Source organism: Danio rerio, chromosome 1 (assembly GCF_049306965.1).
Source record: "Danio rerio strain Tuebingen ecotype United States chromosome 1, GRCz12tu, whole genome shotgun sequence".
Lineage (NCBI taxonomy): Eukaryota > Metazoa > Chordata > Actinopteri > Cypriniformes > Danionidae > Danio > Danio rerio.
Window position 1 is genome coordinate 42,583,655 of NC_133176.1, and position 25,850 is coordinate 42,609,504.

Below are 25,850 nucleotides of genomic sequence, written 5' to 3' on the forward strand. Positions count from 1 at the left end.
TGTGTGTGTGTGTGTGTGTGTGTGTGTGTGTGTGTGTGTGTGTGTGTGTGTGTGTTTGTGTGTGTGTGTGTGTGTGTGTGTGTGCATTTGTGTTTGTATCTTATAATTTTTACCTATATTATTAACATTTTGCAGACATCAAAGTTATCAAAAGTCAGCATCAGTCTTTAATTTTATTAACACTGATTTATTTACAGTACATTGTGGGAACCTCAAAATTATACAAATTTGGGGACATAAGTTTTAAGTTGTTCTTTAAGTTTTTGATAAATTGTAAATGAATATATGAGTGTGTTTTAGTCAAAAATGGCATTTTTTGTGTCAGCAAGTGGTCACAGTAAGGGAAATAAATAGTAAAAACTGTACACAAACAAAGCTTTTCTGTAAACTAGTGATGACATTTTCCTTTAGATATTTTTTAATTGATTTATTAAATGATTTTTTTTTTGTTGCATAAAATACAAAAAAAGGCTTTAGTTTATATTCATTTTAGACAACACAATGCTAGTGTTTTAACCTCAGAACAGTTAAGAAATCAGTACCTATGAAAATATAATATAATACAATATAGTAACAATAATATTTGTTATTCTTAATAATTAGAAGATCTCTAATTGACTAAATTTTTTTTTAGAAATTTGAACCTAAAGTTATCAGAAATTCATAGATAAAGCACACACTGTAAACACACACACAAACACACACACACATACAGACACATATATTTATCTGTGTGTGAAGATACTTTTAGTTCAATATATATATATATATATATATATATATCCTCATGGCCACATGAAACTTGTATGCTCACAACATAAACATGTACCTGCAAAAAAAGTCGACCTATACATCTTTAATGCTAGATCAAGGATGTTGACGCCCGTTTCCAGCACAAACCAATAGGAGCATTGATCTGAGAAGCAACATAGAAGCCTGTCTGCCGTTTCACTCAGCAACAGAGCCCTCAAAACAGTCCTTTACACTTAAGAGACCCTGCGATTACCCCTGTCTTTCAGTCTTCTCTTTCTTGTCTGACACATTAACGTTGAACATGGAATTAACCAGTAACCATTTTCACCTAGTAAAACATCCAAACCCTTTATTTCCCTGGGCCCCTTGAATCTCCTGTCTATATAGGGAAGCTTTTTTTTTTTTTTTAATATCTACGCATGCCGCATACAAAAAGAATTCAAGAGCGCCGCCTTTGAGAGAAAGTGGATGAAAGAAGGCGGCTAAAAAAAATGTTTGAGCATGAAAAGCAAAGCATGCATATTGGGAGGGCTCCAAAAAAGGGCCAGCCAAGAAAGAAATTAAAGTACAGCGATTATCTGGACCCAGAATTAGAAGCAGAGGGTTTTGGACTAATAAACATTTGAAACGCACCCCAGGGCCCTCACCATCATTTATTACTCCACCATCTCCCATTAATGTGTGATTTTTTTTTTTTTCCACTCGGTTTCTTCATTTTTTTCTTCTTCATTGATTTCCAGGATGTTTTAGGTAGGTTTTATTAATTCTTGCTGGCAGGGTTTAATGAAAGGTTGTTGCTTATTTTCCCCTCCCTCACTTCCTTTTTCCAATCCCTTCCGCTTTGGATGTACTGTTTCGGTGTTTTATTTCATTCTTCTAATGACTGTTGTTGTTATCTGTGACTCTCGGCGTATCACAGGCTGACAAAGAGTGGTTATCAATTAACTGAAAGCACCTCCTCCTCCTCACGAGTGTTCTGTTCTGACCTCTTAGCTTCTCTTAAGCACGTGAACATCCAAAACAAACCAGACCTGCCATGGTTTCTCTCAAACAAAAAGATTAGCATACTGTACATCTGCACAGACTTTTTTTTTTTTTGCATCAATAATGAAGCACTGAGATCTGAAAAGACAAAAAAGCACTTGTTGTTGCTTTTATATTCTTGGACACATTTGAAAACAATCAAACACAATTAGTCCAAAACATGATTATTTTATGGAAATCAGTAACAGTCTTGTTGAAAACAGAAAAAGTGTTTTATTTATCTAAAACTGCGCTTGCTGGACATTTATGACAACATTTTCACACATTTTTACCGATTTGTTTATTTTATTTGTTTGTTAGATTTTCTTAGTTGTATGCTTTTGTTCATCAAGTACAGAATTTACCTCCTAATGTTGCTAGTTAACACATTTAATGCAATTTTCTACACATCCCATAATTTCACAAATATCAGCCTCTACCAAATGGTTATGTTGGTTTATGGTAAAAAAAATACTATAACAATAATTAATACATATACTATGAAAAATCTAAAAATATGAAGTGTAAGACCAATTTATTTATATAATCAAAATAAAACATTTTTGAATATAAAATCATCTTTGTATTATTTTATATCATTATTTTTTGAAGCATGCCATAAAATATTTTAGATTCTCATTTAACACGTTTTCTTTTTTTTTTTTCACAATAACATCAAAATCAAGTGAAGTAGTGCTACAGGATTGGTAAAAAAATAGAAAGATTGCTTTTTTTTTTTTTGGTAGTTTTTTTTTTTTTTTTTTTTGTAAACCAACAATGCTGTGTGTGTAAACTGTTATTTAAAACAGCCATATGATCAACTATTTGGTAGAGCAGGCAGTTAAAAGGTTCGATTGACTGTAAATGCGTTTGAAATATTACAGATTTGTAACTACTTAAAATAAATGCTGCTCTTCGAAACATCCCATTTATAAAAGAATTCTTAAAAAAAGTCCACAAAGTTAACCACCAAAACTGTTTGCATTCTTAGTAATGCGTTTTTCTTGACCACCAAATATGCATAGAAAAATAAGTTAATCACAGAAATTATTAGCATTTTTATCATCATTTTTTTTAATTATGATGTTTAACAGTATTACTGTATTTACTGTATCAAATGCTTTATAAACTTGACATTTTCATTGAAAAAAAATCTTTAAACTAAGTATGTCCATATACATTCACAATACAATTTAATAGATGGCAAAGAAACAAGCAAATACATGAATTAATTGTATGAGTAAGCTATAGTGCTCAGCATAGAGTACACCCCATTAAATTGAAAACGAATATTTTTCTCCATTTCTCAGTGAATATAGGTAATGTATTATGGTGCATTTTAACAAAACACCAAACATTAAGAAATTGAAAGATATTCAAGCAAAATATTGCAAAAAAAAAAAAAAAAAAAAAAACTACAAAATTTCAACAAAATTTTCACTTTTTTTTTTTGCTTCTGTTGATTTTTCCTTATTTTTAAAATATTTTTCTCTAACATATAATTTTAGGTGGACTAGTTATCATAAGTTATTTTGAAGAAAAGCTATATTTGGCTTCAATACTGACTAATCTAATGTATATGCACTAATATAACATTGAATAGCTTGCTGTTAAAATTTGAATTTAAAAGATAGATTTGTGAGGGGTGTATTTACGTATGCTAAGCAATGTACAATGAACATACTACTCTATCAAATGTATGATGAACTTGACTTTTTCATTGAAAAAATTCTTTGATCAGTAATATGTTCATATACATTCACAGTATAATTTATAGATGGTAAAGAAACAAGCAAATACATAAATTAATAGTTTGAGAAAAAAATGTGTCCAAAATAGAGAGAAATGTGTGTGTTCACAAAATTAATTAATTAGACCAAACAAACAAGCAAGAAAAAAAGTGTGTTAAAATCATTCCAAATCTCAATGAATGACACACGCAAGCTGAAGGAAACTCTCTCACACTGTCCCCTGAAAGACGGTATCTCCCAACAGTCCAGAAGGTGTAAAGGATTTCTGAATCCTGGGAAGATTGTGTACAGCCTTGTGCTGTGTGACCGCTAGTTTACACTTTTTTTTAAAAGGAATTCTTTCTGTCTCTCTTTTCCAATCCCCTCCTCTCACTCTCCAGGTAGACAACAGTAAGCTCACATTTGGGCAGAGCCTGTGGCGAGCGAGCGCTCCGATTGGTTGCCGCCTTGTGTTTCACCGCGTCATGCGGGCAGGATGGATGTGAAAGAACGCAGGCCCTACTGCTCATTGACTAAGAGCAGGAGAGAGAAAGAGCGCCGCTACACGGGCTCATCGGGCGACAGCGAGGACTGTCGCGTGCCCACCCAGAAGTCCTACAGCTCCAGCGAGACGCTCAAGGCCTTCGACCACGACTCCTCACGTCTGCTTTACGGAGGCCACGTCAAAGAGATGGTCCACCGAGAGGCAGACGAGTATAGCCGCCAAGGTGAGTCGCCCATGACTTCACCCCGTCCACAGGTCACATGACACAAACTGGAAATAACATGTGCCTAAAAACACGTCAAGAATGCGCTCTTGGACGGATCGCACTCAGCTAATAATATATGGGATGCACAACCATAATTACACATAATTAGAGGAAATTAAGTTTGGTTTGGCACAACCGAGTGCTTTCTTTGAGAAAACATTTACTTACTTTTGATTGAAAAATGAAGCAGATTCAAAAACAAATTAGACAGATTTATGGACCCCAAATTTGCTCGGCTACTTGTCTAGTCGACAGAGCGAAGAATGAAGAAATAAGGCATTTCCTTAAGATTAGCAAAACCAAAACCCCCTCATCCCAGCCTCTCATTTTCACATCCTAAGTTTCCCTTAGAACATATGCCCATGTGTCCCATCGGCAGTAATGAATGGTACCATAAAAAACATAAACAGCATTATTGCACTGCTCTGAAGTTTGCAGTGTGCCCTGCCCGGCCACAGTTTTATTACTAATTATGAGCACAGAGGGTCCGCTAGCATTCGCACAGACGCTATTTTAGAAACTCCCTCACATTCATTGAGTTGCTTTCTTTTTGTTTCTTGTGCAAGGCTTCATCAATATATGCACCAGGAAAGGTGAGCACAAATGTAGATTTGGGTCACTTTTTTTTTTCCTCCATAGGTGTTGTGATGGTCTGTGTTGCTGTAGAGGTTAACGGCGAGTGTTTGTGTGCCCTTAACGCAAGTGTTGTGTTAAGCTGAAGGTCAGCCTAGCTGTTATCAGTCACTGGAGTGCTAGAGGCTCTGTCTGTTGAGTGTGTTTATTTTAGAAAGCACAGGAAGTGACACCAGATTACAGCAGGGGGTAAAGGAGCAGCCTGCCTCCAACCATTATGCAGGATAGCCCACTCTATCACAGAGAGAAGGAGAGAGAGAGAGATGTAGTGCAGACACCGTTGAGCTCTTGAGAGACTGCACTCCGGCCTCAACACGGTCTTCAACACTCTGCCATAATCACCCCGCCACAGACGTTGCCTAACCCAGTCTCAAGCCCTAACCTTGGCACGCAACAGCGTTCGTCATGAAACTAATTCCTCCCGAGTGATATATTTTTAGCCTTTAGACCACTGCAAAAAATAAGCTGTACCCAGATAATTAATTTGTGGCATAGAAAGGACCAGGCAGGCGAACTGAAATTGTTAATTAGCCATTACACAACAATGGCAGATTGGAATTACTGAGATCTGAAATAATGCGGCCTCGCTGGGAAGTGCCGCTGCTCGGTTCTATTACAAAGTTCCATAAAGGTCATTACCAGTTCATTGATTGCTTTCAAACTCAAATTAACACTTCATAAATATTTGAGCAGAAAAGCCGTAATTGCTCAATTATCTTATCCTGTACAATTTCATCTACACTAATTGGTGTTCATTTGGAATTTATATGATTTTAATTGAACTTCGGTGGAACCCCGATTATTTCTGTAGTTAATAGCCCTTATTAATTCCTGTTAATGCAGGGGATCAATGGTTTTCTTTTCCATTTCTTTCCGTTTTTATCGTCATCCTAATAAAATGTGCAGTGATTGTTTTAACATGAAATTCTATAGCTTCAAATAATTGTAGCCACTTAAACGTCAAAACGTTATTAGCTTTCATTTTTATGAAATTTTATGTCTAAGACAAATTTTTATTTCAGAGTGCTTGCATGGTAGATGTAGTTTATTTAATTTAATCAAATTAATTTAATTGATTTAATTTAGTATCAAATAAAAATAAAAAAGGTGTTGTTTTTCTTTATCTTCTTAATATAACAAAATGCATTCAAAAACATTTCAGACATATTTTTAAAAACCTTCTGAACCACTAAAACTGATTAGGATCTGCCTGCAATAAACACCAATGATATTAAGCCCTATATATGATTCTCAGTAAATCTAAGGAAGTTATTTATTTTTTCCCCATTTTCTTCTGGCACTGCGGTTTTTTCGGGCCTCAGTATTTTTGGAGCCACACACACCTATCACCATGGCAGATAAGCTCCCTCCATGGAATGCAGTCTGCTCCACGGACTAATTCTACAGAATACAGAGTTTGGGAATCATTGGATCCAGACAAAAAGAACGGGAAATGAATTATAAGTCGTAGCGGCTGCTAAGTTGAAAGTCCTTTCACATTGTTCAACGTGAAGATTTTCAATTTTGGATTTAATGATCTGTAAAATAATTAGTATTAATACTAAATACTAATACTAAATGTTTTTATTTTGGTTGATTCAGTTTTGTTTAGAATTAGATTTTTTATTCATACATGTGTTTAAAGAAATTATCATTTTGCTTTCAATGTTTTTATGTTAATGTTGTTATTTAAAATTAAATTATTTTGCACATTTTAGCTTGGCAGTATGTTATTTTGTTCAATATTTATGGTCATTTATTGTTATTTTGCATTCAATTTCCATAAATATAGCAAGGATAAAAATATCCATGCTAATTTTTGCAGTTTCAATCGATTCTAAAATGTTTATTATTGCAGTCACTACATCAGTGTTATTATTATCAATTAAATTGATCTTATATTAGCATGCAGTACTTTATGTTTTGCCCTTCAATTACACAGAGTAATTTCATAACATAATTTCTAATATATATTTCAATATGACTCACCTTAAAGTTCTTAGTGTTGGTCATCTTGCCTTTGAAGTCAGATATTAACAGCCTGAAGACATGCTTGAAATCATCCAAATTTAAAGTGCTAAAAGTATTGGTCTGACTGCTAACACACTATTGCATTTTCTTGTCTCTTCCACGTTTCCCCTTGCAGTCTCTCTTTTTTTGTCTAAATTGACACCGACTCATAAACTTCAAGCTCAGTCATTTCACAGGAAAAGTAATTAGATTTTAATTGCAAAATTATCTAATGATGATTGGACAACTGAAGACCGCAGCTTGCTAGAAGTGATGCTTTTTTTCATTATCATTATGGCACCTATAAATGGTGCGAACTTCAGGTTTAGAATAAACAATATGACAGTTTTGATTACAGAAAATGCAATGCATATTGTGAGTCTGGCTGTGCCGGCTTGACACACATATAAATAATCCTTCATTCCAGTAGTGGTTTTCCTCTCAGTTTGAGACTTTGCACAGCCCAAGAGACTGCAGTCAGTTCATTAAAACATTTTTAAAGAGCGTGTAACTGGCTGTTTAGACGTGTTGCTGCGGTGTTCCCTCTCACGGCTAATTGCTGCCGTTTATCTGCATCCTTCCAAAATCCATGTAGAAGGTGCACAGAGAAAACATCATCAGTCTCACTGCGAAACAGATTTTTCAAGCTCATTTTCAAGCTCACTTAGCACAACTAGGGCTGCCAGGGAACATACGTGGTGCTACAGGATAATAATTAGTCAAGTGACTGCCCACCGTCCTCAGCAAAAATGCTTCAGTTTGTTTCTGTATTAAAACAATATATATTTATTTATATATATATATTTTTGTACCAGTCGGAGGATAATAGATCTTCTTATGAAAGTGCCTTACTTCTTCCAATTTAGATTTCTGTTGTACTTTATCATTTTGCTTTCTGTAAGTTGTTTGCTTGCTCACATTTTCCTCCAGACAAATCATGTGCAAATGTTTGGCTAGCATAAAGTAACATCATTTTTTGAAAACTGCTTGTACGTTGTTTTAGAGACAGCTCTGTTTACGTTTAACTGTAGCATGAGGATATTATAAAAATAAAACATTATGCTTTTCTGAAAAGCTGCTTTAAAACAATATGCATAAATTTGCCATTCATCTGTTCATTCATTTTATTAAATTTTGTTCTAGAAACTTGTTTATATTTTCATGTGTTTTTAATTAATCTGTTAGGATAAAACCCTGACTAAACTGTTTAGTTTGTCAGTCTGTGAGGGAATTATAGTATACAAGTCAGTCATTCTGGGGAGAGAATTTTAGATAAGTCAGGTCAGAATCAGTGTTTTTTAGGGAAATTGTGCAAAGTATATATTAATAACATGTCTTTCAAAATTGTAATGCCATATTTTAATTGAAAACTTTTTTTTAAATGTCAGAATAACAAATATGCATTGTTTTCGAGACAGTTTAATCAAAAATTTGATCTGTATTATTGACCGGCTCTATTTTGCTTAATTCAGCTACTGTATAGCATGAGCATGTTATAAATGTCAACATTATGATTTTCTAAAAAGCTGCTTTAAAACAATATGCATAAATTTGCCATAATTATTTGTTCTAGAAACAGGTTTATATTTCATGTGTTTTTAATTAATTTATTTGCATTAAATCCCAAATCAATCTTTCGTTTGTTAGTCATTGAGGGAATTATAGTAGTATACAGGTCAGTCATTCTGGAGGGAGAATTTTAGAGAAGTCCAGGTTAGAATCAAATCGTGCACTGAGTATTTTTTTTAGGGAAAATATACAATGTACATTACCGGCCAAAGGTTTGGGTCAGTATGATTTTTATATGTTTTAAAATAATCTTCTCCTGCTCAAAAAGGCTGCACTTATTTAATCAAAAATACATTGCAAATTGAAAAATTGTTAAATGTTATTGCATTATAGAAGAACTGTTTAAAAATAGTTTATAATTTAATCATTTATTTAAGTGATTTTAAAGATGAATTTTCAGCCTCATTATTCCAGTGTTCAGTAACATAATTCTTTAGAAATCACCTTAATATTAATTATAATTATTATAATTATTATTATTAATACTGTTATTAATATGTTATTATTAATGGTAAAAGCAATAATAACTGGAGTAATAATTTCATTTGAAACTACTGACAGTAAGTCATAAATAAATATTTAATAAATAAAGATTTAACAATTTATCTCTTTTTACATATATTAAATGCCACCTTGATGAACAGAATAATTTTATTAAAAACAATATATATTTTTTTTTTAAATTGTTTTTTACTTCTAATAAACTATTTTAATTAATAACTTTTTTATGTTAGAATAACAAATGTTTTCATATGTTGTGATTTTAATTCTGGGTTATTCCATTAAAGTTAAAAAGTAGAATTGCGTTGTCTTAGAATTATGAGAGCTCTAAAACATGGTACTTTTGTGTTATTTTATGCAAATAAATTTTTAAAATATTGTTTTGTTAGTTTTAAATTTGAAAGACACAGAGTATCATCAGTAGTTTACAGAATAAAAGGAAAAATTCTCCATTCCCCTAGTTAATTTATTTCACAAATAATTTGTTAGTACAGTTTATTTTATACTATGATATTTGTATAATTTTATATTTATATGTTGTATTATATTTTAAGCTAATTTATTTGTGTGATAAAAGTGACAGTAAAAAATGCCACCTAGTGTTTGTTTGCCAGATATTAATTTATTATATCACGAGGGAGCCAAGTATATCAATGCTTCAGGAGAGAGAAATTCTGGTATTCTGGTTTATATCTGTGGTTCCAAAAACCGATCAGGACTCACATTTGCAGTGCATTGCGGGTCTTCGGGGAACAGACTGCTAAGTCTGCGGATATTTGACTGTCTGATGAGACTTGATAGTCTCTTTGTTCCACACATGGGGTGTTAGCTTGCCTTTCCATGTAGTGTGTGTGTGTGCGTGTGTGTGTGTGTGTGTGTTTATCGAAGCTTTCCTTTCTGTCTGACTTTTGGGTCAGTTGATACAATCTCCCATGCCAAAAAAAAAAAAGGAACAAATAAGAAAAAAAAAGATAGATTGCGCTATCAATTTACAGCTTTATTTTTCTTTCCTCTTTCCCTTTCTTTGGAGCCGTGGATTTTTTTCAGAGCTCGACACTCCCCAAATGGCTCCCCAGATGCCAGCAAGGCCCATTTACCTGTCAGCTTGTGTTTTACCAACACTCTATGGGCTCTTCCCACCCCAAAGAACAGGCCAACAAAGAATACCTGAACTCCCACACGCACACACACATATGAGAAAGACTCTCACAATGAGAAGCACTTACCATGACGTCCAGCCTGCGAGTGATATTGAGCCCTCTTAGGCTTTTCTTAGTCCCTCCAGTAAGAAAAAAGCCTGACTGTTCTTGTGCTCATATAGTATATTTACAGTGGCCTGTGTGTGTTTTGGAATGGAGCTTCTAGTGTCCTGGGAATTACAGAATTCTCGTTTATTTGTCATTCTCTTGATACTAAAAGTGCACTTGGCAGACATAATCGCAGAAAACAGCAGTCAGACTTCAAAATAGAACATTAAATGAGTTCTTTTTAGTGTCTGTTTGATTGATTGTTTCCTCTGCTTAACTAGGGCATGTGGAACACGTCTTACTGTGTTTGAAATGCGTGCTGCATTGTGTGTGTGTGTGTGTGCGTGTGAACTGTGTTTAAGATTGCATTTTAGTATGATTATTTAGAGCTAATATATCAAAATATAATTCCACTGATTGATCAATATGAACATACTGAAGGTCAATGTAATGCACAAATGTTAATACATGTAATATATTTATATTTGGTGTATGATAGTCATGTTCATTCATTCATTCATTCATTTTCTTTTCAGCTTATTTCCTTTATTAATCAGGGGTCGCCACAGTGGAATGAACCACCAACTTATCCAGCAAATGTTTTACACAGTGGATGCCCTTTCAGCTGCAACTCACCACTGGGAAACACCCATACACACTCCTTTACGCACATACACTACTTGCTATTTAACTCACCCAATTCACCTATAGCACATGTCTTTGGACTGTAGGGGGAACCGGAGCACCCAGAGGAAACACACAAGAACATGCAAACTCCACACAGAATTGCTAACTGACCCAGCTGAGGCTCAAATCAGTAACCTTCTTGCTGTGAGGTGACAGCGCTACCCATTGTGCCACCGTGGCGCTTCGATAGTCATGTTGTTTTTTGTAATATTTTCAAACATTTGTGACTGGTATTATGGTTAACCTAAATTTATGAAAAAGCATTATTTTAAAATAATAATAATAATTAATGCATTTATTAATTCATTAACTCATTTATATTCCCAATTATTTTGTACTTGCATACCTTTAAGTTGATATTTTTTTTAATAACTGACAATAATTTTTTTTTTTTCATTTTAATTGTGAATATGACAGGTCGTTTACTGTATCTCACTTCATATTAACTACATTCATTCATTCATTTTCTTTTTGGCTTAGTCCCTTTATTATTCATTCATTTTCTTGTCGGCTTAGTCCCTTTATTAATCCGGGGTCGCCACAGCGGAATGAATCGCCAACTTATCCAGCAAGTTTTTACGCAGCGGATGCCCTTCCAGCCGCAACCCATCTCTGGGCCTTTATTATTCAAATAGAATATATATATATATTCTATACTTTAACTTCTCCAGCATATGTTTTACGTAGCGGATACCCTTTCAGCTGCAATCCATCACTGGAAAACACCCATACACTCTCATTCACACACATAGACTATGGACAATTTAGTATACCTAATTCATCAATAGCACATGTCTTTGGACTATGGGGGAAACCGGACCACCTGAAGGAAACCCACAACAACACACAGAAACCCATGCAACCCACTGTGCCACCGCACCTTCCCAATAGTCATGTTGCATTTTGTAACCTTTGTGGCTGGCATTATGGTTAATCTTATTTTTATACATTTTAATAACAATAATAATAATAATAAAAACAATAATTATGATATTTAATGCATTTAATAATGCATTTAAAATTTCATTTTGCCAATTAGTTATGTACTTGCATAATTTTTAAGTTATTATTTTTCTTAATATGTCACACTATATTAACTATAATATTACATTTTTAAAAATAATTTTTCTATTTTAGTCTATTTTAAATTATTTTTGTGATGGCAAAACTGAATTTTCAGCATCATTTACTCCAGTCTGCTCAGTCTTTCTCAGAAATATGTGTACTGTGCTGATTTGGCACTGAAGAAATCAGAGTTGACAATCAGAGTGGAATACAGTTTTATTTCTTTAAAATTATTTTTGTGGAAACTACCATATGTCAGGGTTCCTTACTTATTATGCAGCTCAAACGGAAAGTATACTTTTGAAAAAGATATCCTATGCAATTGTCTTTTTTTATTTGTGATCAGTTCGTTTCATCAATTCTGAATAAAAGTATTAATGTCTTCAAACTATCAAACAGAATAGTATATTTACTTCTTACTCATTCACTTTGAAATACAAGCAAAATAACTTTTTTTTTTTCATTGAACTCCACATTAACAGCTCTATGTTTTATATTCTTACCAATGCAAATTTGTGTTCACATAATCAGATTGTTCCTTGTGTAGTAAACATGTGTCGTTATATTCTCAGTGTGTTCTCTCTTTCTTTTACAGGACAAAACTTCAACCTGAGGCAGCTGGGAATATGTGAACCAGCCACACGCCGTGGCTTGGCCTTCTGTGCAGAGATGGGCCTCCCCCACCGCGGCTACTCCGTTGGCGCAGGCTCAGACGTGGACACTGAGAATGAGGGGGTGATGTCACCGGAACGTGCCATGCGCCTCTGGGGCAGGGGTGTAAAGTCTGGCCGCAACTCCTGCTTGTCCAGCCGCTCGAACTCAGCCCTGACCCTGACTGACACCGAGCATGAGAACAAATCAGACAGTGAGAACGGTAAGTGGAGCCATGCTAGGGCCACATGCAGCCTTTTAGTCCAGATTCAGCCAGCTTGAACAGAATAAAAGCATTTTATTTCCTCTACCATGTTGGAAAATCCTGCTTAATCTGGATGCTTTTCAGTTGGTCTAAGAAGCAAAGGTGCAAGCTCACTGTAAGAAATGGTTGCATTAGAAACAGCCCGATTGGAAACTCAGTGCTGTGTAAATATTAGACAGGACACATGCTGGTTATTTCAACCAAGCTGATTGTGTAGGAAATGTTTTACCAAACATGCTGGGTTACTATATCTAACAGAAATATTCTTAATGAAGAGAAAAAAAAGAAAAAAACAACAACACCAATTGCACTCAAAATTGGTTGGAAATTTTAATGATCACAAAGAATTAATAGAACATTTAACATTTATTAATAAATGAGAGCAAATATAAAACAAAATTAGTTCGTTTATAATTATTTAAATACTCGTCAATAAATTATTCAAATATTATTCATAAACACTAAAAATGCTGGATTAGGTTAACCAGGGGTGGAAATCTTTAGGGACTTCACAATCTGATCACAATCTGATTCCAAAACGACTCTTACATTTTTTTTTCCTTTTTATTCTTCTGTTCATTTTCATTTTTACAACTTTTGCCATTTTCTATCAGAATTAGAGTTTATTTACTTTTGTTTAATAATTGGAATCTCTGTATGACAGCACTGTCATCTTAAAAAAGATTTTTATTTATTCATTTATTTTTATTAAAGCATTATTCAGGATGAACAAGCCTTGAATATAAAACAGTCAATTACAAAGAGCAATTATGAAAAACAAACATATTCCATAAAAATATATTTCGTTTCTTTTTTGTTTTTGGAAGCAGTTCATGATCAAATGCCCTGTTCGCACCTGCTGCCATGTTCCAAACCTTACAATGAATTTTCCAACTCAGATTCCCTATAAAAGAGAATATTTATAGCTTATGCACACATCCAGCCAATAACCCAGCACAAACACCAATAACTACCCAGCCATGGGAAAAATAACTCAACAGATTGAAGTAAGAGGCTTAATCCAGCAGGATGTGTAGGATTTAAAAACAAACTATTAACTATTTTTAGAGTGCCGCTAGACAAAAATATAACTCAGTATTTTTTACAGTGCTGCTAGATTACCTTAAACCCACTGCTTCTATTAAATCTTCAAATGTTAGGCAAGTTAAGTTGATGTTCAAGCTTAAATTGGCGACCATGTTTCAAAAATTAAGATGGATTTTTCATCACAGGATATAAAAGAAAAAAAAACTGATGCACACTTCTTTTGCACAACCATTTTCCGACTCTTTTGACTTTGTCCATCACTGGCCGGAGAGTCTATAGCTAGCAGAGTAAAGTCAATATATCTGCATGCTCTCTTTCTCTTTACGCCCATACCTCTGCTTCCGCCGGGGCCTGAGGGGACCCTCCAGTGGCCCAATCAAAGGTCTGCTTTTGTGTCAGGCGCTAGGAGACCTTACCTAGCCATCGCTGGAATGCTCCACTCGCATGAGCGAACACACACAATGGCTGGTTAACAGGCCCCAGCGGTTTGAAGTGCAAATTTGATCATGCTTGAAACCTGGAGAAGTGATGGGAGCGTCGATCTCCCTCCCTCTCTTCCTCTCTCTCTCTCTCTTTCTCTCTCTCTCTCTCTTTCTCTCTCTTTCTCGTTCTGTTTCTTTGGTGCTGTCGTTCATTCCCACAAAGCAGCTGTGATGGTTCAAAGAATGCTCAGGTGACAGGCTTCCTCTGGGCCTCAACGCCACACTTCCGCTGCCACTCTCCCAGAGCGGGACATTTCACCACGGCCTCACATACTTTTTTCATTAGAGTTTTATTCACACTTAAATCCCAGATTGCTTTCTTGTTGTTCTTTTCAGGTCCAATCGAGAATGAAATGGAGGACTGTTTTTCCCTCCACTTTTTTTTTTTCTTTCTTTCTTGAATTGAATTGAGAATTAAAGCTGCTGACGGTGAGCTAAAGGACAGGCATCTAAACGGAAATATGAGCGAAGAGCTGAATCGTTCATTTTCTTTCCTCCTTCACAAACTCTCCTGTCACTTATTCTCATTTATTAATATTCCTCGGACTAACAGGTGTTGTGTGTAAATAACCTTTAAGAAGACCTTATCTAATCACTTTCATTAACACCTTTTGGCTTAATTAAGGGAAGCAAAGCGCTGAGTGTGTAGGATTGTTATATTTGCTTCCATTATGAGATGAATGTGTGGGGTGACTCTCATATCTCTGATGACCAGAGCAATGAATGCACTCTTCCAACACGAGCATATTATATTTTCACTCTCCTTAATGAAGGTTTTTTTTTTTTTTTTTGTAAAGGAATCCCTGAGTTTATGTTTAGATCTCTGATGCATATCAAATGTAAAAAAAAGAAATAGTGTTTAAAGTTAGACAGTTAGATATAAAATACTCTAATCACAGAGCTCGTATTAAGAGTGGCTAGTACTAATTTCCACAAGGGCCTAGAAAGGAATTAAAAGGATTTAATATAAAACAAACAACCAACTTTTTGATTTCATTAGCATTTGATTTTCTATAAGATTTGAAGACTCCAGTGATTGACCTGAATTTATGTGGAAGCATCATTTTATTATTATTATTATTATTATTATTATTATTATTATTATTATTATTATTATTATTATTAATTCATTCATTCATTCATTCATTCATTCATTCATTTATTTTCTTTTTAGCTTATTATGCAAGGGTCACCACAGTGGAATGATCCGCCAACTCATTATTATTATTATTATTATTATTATTATTATTATTATTATTATTAATAGTTTTGCGGACAGTTAGTTTAGAATGTAATGCATTACAATATTGAGTTACTTCCCCAAAAAGTAAATAGTTGCCTTACTTAGTTACTTTTTTATGGTAAGTAGTAATGCATTCCGCTACTTTACTTTTGCGTTACTTTTTCTGACCTGAGGTTTGATCTCTTTCTGAACTTGCATGTTTTATTTTTCCTTCTTTTTTTATAGATGAGCTTTGCAATTAACAACACACTGTATAACCTTCATTTACCTTTAGAAAGAAAAACACGTAAAAAATAAATGTTGGAAATAGTTATACATGTCGTATATACAGATTAATGAAAGTTTAAAGCAATATGTATGCTACTTTTATACTTTTTGTCTTATAAAAAGGAAAATCACTGTTTATTCAGATAATCATCTTTACCTTTTTTTCCATGTGTTTAAAATAATGACATTATTTCCATGAAGAAATGTAAGGCTTTTCCATCTTCTTTTCTGTCTGTTCCTGCATTCTCTTATAGCATGCGGGATTCAACAAGACTACAATTATTTTAATTTAGCAATTATTTAAAAAAAATGAATGAATGATTGTGAATGATTTGCATTACATTTTTATAAGTAACTCAGATATTATTACTTAATTTTGAAAAGTAATGTGTTACTTTACTCGCTACTTAGAAAAGTAATATTATTATGTAACTTGCATTACTTGTAATGCATTACCCTCAACACTGATTATTATTATTACAATATAATATAGTCTATTTTATCCTCATTAAATATAATGATAAATGATTACAAAATTATATGATTTGAAATGTAAAGAAGTTTTTAATAGTAATAATTTGGTGACTTTTTTTTTATCCTCCACTGAGCTTCCTTTTTCTATAACTGCCTATAATGTTTAAAACCTTCTTTCTAAGCAGATCTCTACTTTTCAGAGCATTTGTTTTGAATTTATTTATTTATTTATTTGCTAACACGTAACATAAGTGTGTGTGGGTTTTTCCCTTAATTGTCTGATTGAATTGTGGCATATGTTGCAGTTGTCGTGGCTTTATTTCCTAACAAGAGACAGCTGCAGACAGTGTAAGTGAGTCCACTAGGAGAGCAGTATTTTCTTTCTGTCCTTTGTTTGTTTCACTTCACTCCTTTAAAAGTTTATTTCCGTTTTAACCTCAGCTACTGTGTCCTCCCAAGTCGGTGCCTCTTGACATGAATGTTGAAAAAAGCTCTCTCCAGCCATACCAAGATATTTCCTGTTTACATGTGCCTGGCGTCACCATGGAAGAAAGTGTGTCCAAGTGATTGACACGGTGTTTGGCTTTTTTTTTCATCCTTTTTTTTTTTTTTTTACCGAATTCAAGATGGAGTCATTTGTGGCTTTCAAGAATTTTCAGCTTGTCGCCTCAGAGCTTGATTGTGTTTGCGCAGACACTCGCGAAACTACCTTTTGACTTCACACGCAACAGAGGTTAATTCCATTTGGGGGAAAAAGCGGGATTCGTCAACCAGAAGCCGAGAGTGGAAAGTGAAAGAGGTGTGTGTAGCTCTATCAGACACGGTTCTACTGAAAGGATCTCAATTCTGGTCCCACATTTCCAAGTTCACCCTTAAACTCTATTAGAGAGTACACTGAGAGAGGCGCGTGCATAGAGAAACCCTCGGCTCGGCATAGAGAGCAGCCGTTTCTGCCTGCTCTCACTCTTTGGTCTTAATATCCTGTAATGGAGAAGGGGTCGGGAGAAACACCTGAGCACAATGTGTCCTGCTGCAGCAGAAAAGAAGGGAGAGGGAGAGAGGAAAGGAGAGGGCGAGCGAGAGAGGGCCGCTAACAAAGGAGGGATATTTTGTCCTCTGTCTCCAGGGGACATTTGAGCCAGGGATGCGCTTCACCGCATGCCCACCCGTGTCTCCCTCTTCCTGGGTCACTGGACACCTGCTCACTCCCCCGGAGGGAAGGAATGAAAGGAGAGAGAGAAAGACACACAAACACACGCACACTTACTTCAGTGTTCACGCTAGGGCAAAGAAAGATAAATTTCCGTTTAAAGCGTTATAATTTAAAATGTCATATCAGATTTCAAAGATTAATTTCTTTTTATTTTTTATGATATGTAAACATTATACAGTTGAATTTATAGTTATCTTTGCAAATGTGAACTGTCCCATTTTGTCTTCAGTATAATTCCTATAAAGTCAAGATAGTCCTAAATTCCTTCTAATGTGCTGATTTGGTGTTAAAGAAACATTTATTATTTTTATCAGTGTTAAAGATTTGTGGACAAATATGTTTGATAAGTTTAATTTATCCTTGCTGTATAAAATTTACTTAGTAAAAGAATAAAGTACACAAAGAAAAAAATATTCAAAGATGATCCCTTGGATTTACAAATTTTTTCACGTTAAGTGGTTGTAAACTATTTATTTTGGGCTGAAATTAAACAAACATTGCCATTACCAAATTCAATTTGTTTAAATTCAACATATAAATTGTTTGCAAAAATTGTGCAGACAATGTTTTCAGCGTAATGCATTTGAACATTGTGTATTATGCTGCAAAAACTGTTTCAAATAAATGTTTTGTAACATTTTAGATCACGTAGCAAATCCCACTATTTACTAATGTCTAATTACCTGTCTGTTAGTAAGATATTGACTTTTTATTAAAGCATATATTCTGCATGATCTTATTCATGATCTACATCACTAATCCTACCTAATACCTAATTCTAACTATTAATAAACAGCAAATTATGAGTAAATTGAGGCAAAACATCATAGTTTATTAAAGTCCCCAAGAAATAGCCATATGATTTTGTTAGCTCATGTTGCCAGTTTTGTAGTGAACAATTCATCTCATCTCATCTCATCAAGAGAAAAAAAAATGTGTGCCCTTCTAATCTTTAATTAAAATCTGAAAAGGCACTTCCTGTTTGTTTCTAGTTAATTTGTCTGATTACTTGATTTTAAGGTAATAGGCACGGCAAACATACTTAATGACGCTGGTTTAACTGTCAATTTTGACAACAAACAGAAATGGTGAGCAGGAGGTGTCTGTTAGGTTGTAATAACTCATCTAAAACCCTTTTCCCAATCTTTCTGAATGAAACGGCTACTTTACTACATCCAATCATTCTGCGCTAAAAAAATAAACCACACCCACTGTTTGCTTATTTAATATTTTACTTCTCTAGAAACTGCGTCACAACACAAAAAAAAAAAATAACGATCGCAGCTTCCGGTTCATTGGGACTTTAATAGTGAGAGTGGTATCTTAAAATAAAACGTGACTAAATGATTTTGTACACACACGCTGCATTTTTCAAAATACTTAATTTTGTGGGATTTAAGAGCTGTTTTCCTCTCGGGGGGCAAAAATGTCCCCACATTTTCAAAATTTTCTGGTATTGCTACGTGTGGGAACATTTAGTCCCCACAGTTTAAGGGATACAAGTTACACGCACACACACATATATCATGGTTAGAAAGTATATGAAATATCTAATTTAAAAACATTTTTAGAAACAACACGTTTTTTAGTATCCTTCCGAATCCTGATCTCTATTTAGATCAATATTTCAAACTACAACACAAAAGCTTTGGATCCGACAGGAAGTGCTGTGCCTCCTCTGTCATTTGCAGTCGTCTTGCCATCGCATGACACCTGCTCCTCTGTCTGGATCTGTTTTTGATTTCGAGCTTGTTTGAAGCTTCTCTGTCTCTCACACACACATACATTCTCTCTCACACACACACACACATCTGCACACTACAGGGGGTTCAGGAAAAAGGGGGGAGAGCCATGACTATGGGAAAAAATAACCGAAGACCTCAACTGACTATTCAGGGTCTCGTTAGTATCGCTCCCCGACTGAGGTTTTAATGTGCCTCCATTTTTGATTTGGGTTATTTCATTATTTTGGGTGCTTTAATCAAAAATTGCACAGCAGATATGATGGTGTTTGCCCTGCTGTGATCAAGGAAGCAGTTGTGCTGCCATTAGTCCACATACCCGACTGAGGGAAAGAAAACTTCCAGAACTGGCGTCTCAACTCAACCCCATTTTTTAAGAGCTTGTGATGCTACATCAAAAAAAAGAAAAAGAAATGACAGAAACTTTTCTGTCCTGACACATTTCTTTTTCTTTTTTTTATTTTGTCCTGTTTGGAATGCCTCACTTGAATGCTCGCAGAGACCCATTTGCTTTGGGTCAAGAGCTTACTTTTTGTATGTGTGTGTGTCTGGCTTGTAAATCCACCAAATTTTCCTCAGCAGCAGCGACCAGCGGTCAAGCCAGATTTATCGTGTCAGGACATTCTCAAGCACTCTTTTCTATTACTTGCATTGCCATAAGCACCGGTAGTCTGTGTTGCTGTTTTGCTGAATCATCAGAGGTGATAGAGACCTCTGGGAGTGATTTTCTACTTGCTGGAGTGAAGTGTCCACATCCTCTCCTCGCTTTATATACAAAGAGGGTCATAGGCGTCAGCTTAATGAGATTAAGAAAAATGTGTCAACAATAATGCAAATCCTGTAACTATCTTAACCGGCTTAGTCAATCCGGGACTGCAGTTCAGGGGACAGAAATTCCTCCATGGAGAATGTGAAGATAAACACACACAGACACACACACACACACACACACAAATGTAAATGTTAAAATTACAGCATGCGAAATTGTGTACTAATAAGCATCATATCCAAACAAACTGGAACATGTTTCAATTTAAAAACTTATCTAATTACCTTCAGGTAACTTTAAAAAAGTGCTTAATAAGCAATTAGATGAAAACTAGAGCCTTTTATCTTAGGAGTGTCTTAATGTATCTGGTATATGTAGTTTAGCGCATCCTACTTCCTTCTTAGCAGACTAATGCTTCTTCAGACAGGGCCGCTTTAATTGGGCGCGTGATTAAATGGGCTATAGAGAGATGAATATCTTAGGGAAAGTCGCTTGAACAACTATGTTTTACCAGGAACTGAATTCCTCTGCAGAGAGAGAAAATGTCTAAGCTCGAGTGCAGAAAAAGGCCAAGTGTGTTTTATATTATAAAATGAGTTACTTACATGAGGGTTATGACATCCATGTTGCGGCAGAGTGCATGTATGAATTTAAAAGTGCTGCTGTTGTTTCATTCAGTTTTAAGTGCTTTGGGGTTGTGCGGGCCACCGTAGCTGTTGTCCTGGTGCTTGCAAAGTTACTGATATCAATGGTTTAGTTAAGAGACTTGACGCTGAAAGATATGAGGTGCTGGAGACGGGAACGGGCTGTTGGGAAAGATTGCAGAGGAAAGGAACTTTATTGCGCAACGATTGCACCAAACTACTTTGAGCCAGACCGCTGATGTGCATGGCACATAAATAAGCCTCATAGACTTGTTAAACAGCAAGGCGCTCATAGAAGCATGACGAATGTTTAAACTGAAAAGATTCTCATAATTCAATGGTGACAGGTGATTTCGTGAGAAAACCACAAAAGAGATATTTATGTCTGTGTTTAAAGATATCACAGCGTTTTTATTAATATTCATTATGACATTTGTTTTGATTATTCTTTTTCTATCTGTGCCAGGAACATGGATATCTACGACCGTTGTTGCTTAAATCGTTTACTAACATGACAATAAACTATAGAAATAATATGTCAGAGAATTAAACCAAGGTAAAGTCTTCTGTAGTAAATAAAATCTGCAGAGTGATATTCAAGAGTAAATGTAAATTACAAATGCACAATTAGGAAAATATATATTAGAATACTGTACATTATTATTTACACTACCTGACAAAAGTCTTGTCGTCGATCCCAGTTGTAAGAGGAACAAATAATAACTTGTTGATCATTTGGAAAAGTGGCAGAAGGTAGAGTTGTCCGATGAATCATCTGTCGAACTGCATCCCAATCATTACAAATACAGCAGGAGACCTATTGGAACCCACATGGACCCAATATTCTCATAGAAAACAGTCAAGTTCGGTGAAGAAAAAATCATGGTTCGGGGTTACAGTATAGGGGTGTTCAAGATATCTGCAGGGTGGATGGAAACATCAATAGCCTGAGATATTAAGACATTTGTGCTGCCCATTACATTACAAACCACAGAAGAGGGCAAATTCTTTAACAGGATAGCTCTCCTTCTCATTCTTCAGCCTCCACATCAAAGTTCCTGAAAGCAAAGAAGGTGAAGGTGCTCCAGGATTGGCCAACCCAGTCACCAGATATGGACTTACTGAGCATGTCTGGGGTAAGATGAAGATGAATCCAAAGAATCTTGACCAAAGAATTGAAACTCTGGGAGTCCTGCAAGAATGCTTTCTTTGCCATTTCATATGCCTTTATTAATAAGTTATTTGAGTCATTGCAGAGATGTATGGATGCAGTTCTCCAAGCTCATGGGAGTTATACACAATATTTATTGTTTTTTCACTGCACCATAACTTTATATTATATACTGTACATTATTTCTGTTAAGTGACAAGACTTTTGTCTAAGCAAAGTCAGATCTTACTGTCCTAATTAAATAATTAAAAATCATGGCATGATCATATTTTATTTTGGTTAAGTAAGCGGAATCATGAGGCATTTCCTTTTCATATAAGCCCCATACTGATACTAAATGATCAACTAGAAGTCAAGTTATTATTTGTGGTTCCTAAAACTTGGATAGCCAACAACAATTTTGTAAACATCAAGTGTGTTTTATTATGAATATTATAAATTGTATGAAAATCACTGCACTGACAGTATTAGTTTCAAAAGTGAGGCAAACTTTATTTGGCATTGTTTATTAGATTATTTATATGAAAACAAATCTTCACATTCTCTGCTCATGTCTTCCAGTATCTCAGTTTCTGTTTCCTCCAGGCACATTTCCTGCAGTGCTCCAGTTGTTTAGCAAAGCCAGCAGTAGTCGACACATTTTTGGAAAACAAACTTTCGCCTTCCGGCTCGAAACGCACTACGATCTATCCACTTGTAGAGGTAGCTATTGTTTAACTCTTCTGAGGAAAAAAAAAACTTAAAAGAAATAGAAAAAAAATAAGACATGAAAGAATGCCTACAGTTTGATTTCATCCCATGCCATGGCTGAATAGCCACGGTTTTGTGGCATCTCCGGAGGCTAAACCGAGACGCATTGTTTTCCCTTGAGGGTCATGAACTCACCTCGGCAGTGTAACAACAGCGTGTGTGTCTGTTTTGTAAGAGGGATGAGCTATCAGGAGCTCACTCAAACACCCTTATCGCTCACATAACAGAGAGTGTGTTTACTGAGAAACACTGCACTTCCTTAGGGCCCTGTGGCTTTAGTTCTTTCAGCATGTGTATGTGTGTGTGTGTGTGTGTGTGTGTGTGTGAATGCAGGTTGGAATAGGTACAGTAGTAAAGTAAAAAAAATAAAAAGTGTGTATTTTGAGCACAGAGACAGCATTCAAAGACTTTATTAGAAAGGATATGTATGCTGCAGAATGGAAATGGCATATGCCATCTCCTGACTCGTGTTCTATATTCGGCTCAATTATTAGTTTGTCCTCTACTTGTCAGGTCTGTCATTTCCACACACCTCTCTCACTTCTTATCTACTGAAAAAGTGTCTTCAAAATTGCAATGAATACTTTTGTCATTTACAATATCTCTTTTTAATGTTTATCATTTCAAAAATATATATGTAAATATTGGGAGCACCAATATGTATCTTCACTTCCTAAATTTATGACTAGACCACTTGGCTTGTCGCTATAATCAATATATCGATTTATTGCACAACACATGGACATGACATCAATCATTTTTGGTGATGCAATATATATAACCCACATTTAAAAACCAATTCTAGCAGTATTTCAGTTGATTGCACAACCTCTATATCTATATTGGTGGTGTCAGTATGGTTAAAAAACACTATTTACTATAAATTACTATAGTATGTTGTCATTTGGGTGTCTAACAGATATCACAGCCTCAGTTACTTTTTACTAGGAATGTCCCGATAAGGTTATTTTGCCCTTGAGTCCAAGTCCAAGTCATCTGATTTTGAGTATCTAACAATACCGAAACCATATACTTTTATAATACATAAAAAAGAATAAAGAAGAGCAGAGAAACAGATACAGGTTTTTCCTTATTTTGTTTTGAATTCAACTTATTTTAACATTCAACAACTCTGTTAACAAACAAAGCAATTCTGTGAGGTAGCTTGAACAATCAAGTAATAAATAACATAAAATATTATGAATATAAATATGAATATAAAAAAACATTTAAATAAAAACAAATAGCACTTCAGCTTAAAATACTCAGCAGGCAATCTCAACTTTACACATCTCACAGTTTGCAATGGCAGTGTTAAAGTTGATGTCCTCATCATCTTTATAATACTGTACCTTCAGACCGCAGATATACCCTGGCATTTAACCAAACATGTCTGTGTGTCAAAAGCTGTTTCTGTGTGAAGTAAAAAGAAAAGATATAGAAAAGATATATATATATATATATATAATTTATATAATCTCTGAAAATAAATTAATGCCTTTAAAACCCACTTGAAGCTGTATAGAAGTGTCTTGAAAAATATCTAGCAAAATATTATTAATTTATTTTATTCATTGCAAAGATAAAATAAATCAGTTATTAGAAATGTGTTGAAAATAACTTCTCTCCGTTTATATATTCCTAAAACGTATTTATCTAGGAAATGAGTTTTCGCATTCTGCTTCCAGTGCCTAATTATTAAACTGTTAAAATGACTATAATTAAATTAAATATTATGAAGAAAAAATGTATGTGTTTTTTTGAAGATGCAATTATATTGTCGTTCTGGCATTATATAATGAGTGGCATGGTTTTAAAATGACAGTAATATTGTTTATCGCAATATAATTTGGTGCAATATATTGTACGTCAAAAAATGTTTTTGTGACAGGTCTATGGACCATTTTTTTTATTTAACATTTAAAGTTATGTGTTTAAGTAAAACATAATGTAAAAGCACTTTTCGAGTACCTTTTACTGATGATTTTTTGTATATTTTTATGAATCCCTCATCCAAAGAGTGCAGACACATTAATTACCCCTGAAGCACTTTTTGTTTAATTATAGATTTTATAATGTTTGTCTTATTCTACAAACTGTTGTCACAGAACTTATTTCTCTTTTTTGTGATTGTGTGTGTGTGCGCTTGTGAATAAATTCACGTATTTGGAATAGGTATGATAGTAAACTTGAAAAGTATGTGATTTGCACACACAGGCGGCATGCAAACATTTAATAGAAAATGGAAAAAATGGATGCTGCAGAATGAAATGTCATCTCATGTGTTCATGTTCTATATTCAGTTCAATTATTGGTTTGTCTACTCATGTCAAGCCTGTCATTTCCATACACCTCATTATCTCCAGGTCTGCTCACACAGTCATTGTTAAAATGCAAATATTTACATTTATTTCACCACCTGAAAAAAGAGGATCAGTTCTAATAATAATGCCTTGTCTAGGATTCAAAAGCAGTTGCTATTAGTTTGATGAGGGCTGAGAAAACACAGTACCCTGCAGGAAAATAAATGGTCTCTGGCAAACAGTGAAATGGGCGAAAAAAAAAGTTTATTTAAATAGTTGTATTAATCAGCAAAAAGGTGTTTTGCCCTTTTTTCCCATGTGAGAAAAATATAGTCACATTTTTTTCTTCACTCCTTTTGATGACTTTAATTTGATTAAAGTAAATTTATCTTCAAGAAAAAAACATTTACAAATGCTTTTTGACTTTTGTTCCTCATCCTATTGCTATCACATACTACTTCTGTTTGATATGGATATACTTAGATACATTTTATTGATAAAACATGCATAAGTTGTGTTGGTTAAATTGGTTAATTTCCAGATCAGCTTCAAAAACCCTCTTTACAAACTAGATGTTATTTACCATGCAGAGATTCGTTTTGTTACTGATGTACCATTTAATACTCACCACTGTAAACTGTACTCTTTATTGAATTGGCCTTCTCTTCAATCATGTCGACAAATGTATTGGTTTCTGTTCTTTTACAAAACACTTATTGGGAAAACTCCACTATATTTACAGTCTTTTTAACACTCACTTTTTAACATTCAGAAATCTGTGCTCTAGTAGTTTTATTAACCTTTGTATTTCCAAAGTGCGCATTTTATTTGGTCCTACTCT

At 34.6% G+C, this 25,850-nt stretch overlaps 1 protein-coding gene across 28 annotated transcripts in view; it reads left to right on the forward strand.

Annotated features, from left to right (window-relative positions):
* tenm3 (teneurin transmembrane protein 3) overlaps nt 1-25,850 on the forward strand; it is a 421,902-nt gene that overhangs the window by 120,452 nt on the left and 275,600 nt on the right. For 16 of the 28 annotated variants that reach the window (XM_068221974.2, XM_068222090.2, XM_073954574.1 and 13 more), the window contains exons 2-4: nt 3,908-4,234; nt 4,843-4,869; nt 12,584-12,862. In XM_068221974.2, the coding sequence (XP_068078075.1) occupies nt 4,003-4,234; nt 4,843-4,869; nt 12,584-12,862 (538 nt within the window). In that variant the 5' untranslated portion in view covers nt 3,908-4,002. The remainder of the gene's footprint in view (nt 1-3,907; nt 4,235-4,842; nt 4,870-12,583; nt 12,863-25,850) is intronic. The other 12 variants (XM_068222156.2, XM_073905919.1, XM_073906102.1 and 9 more) reach the window with 1 other exon arrangement.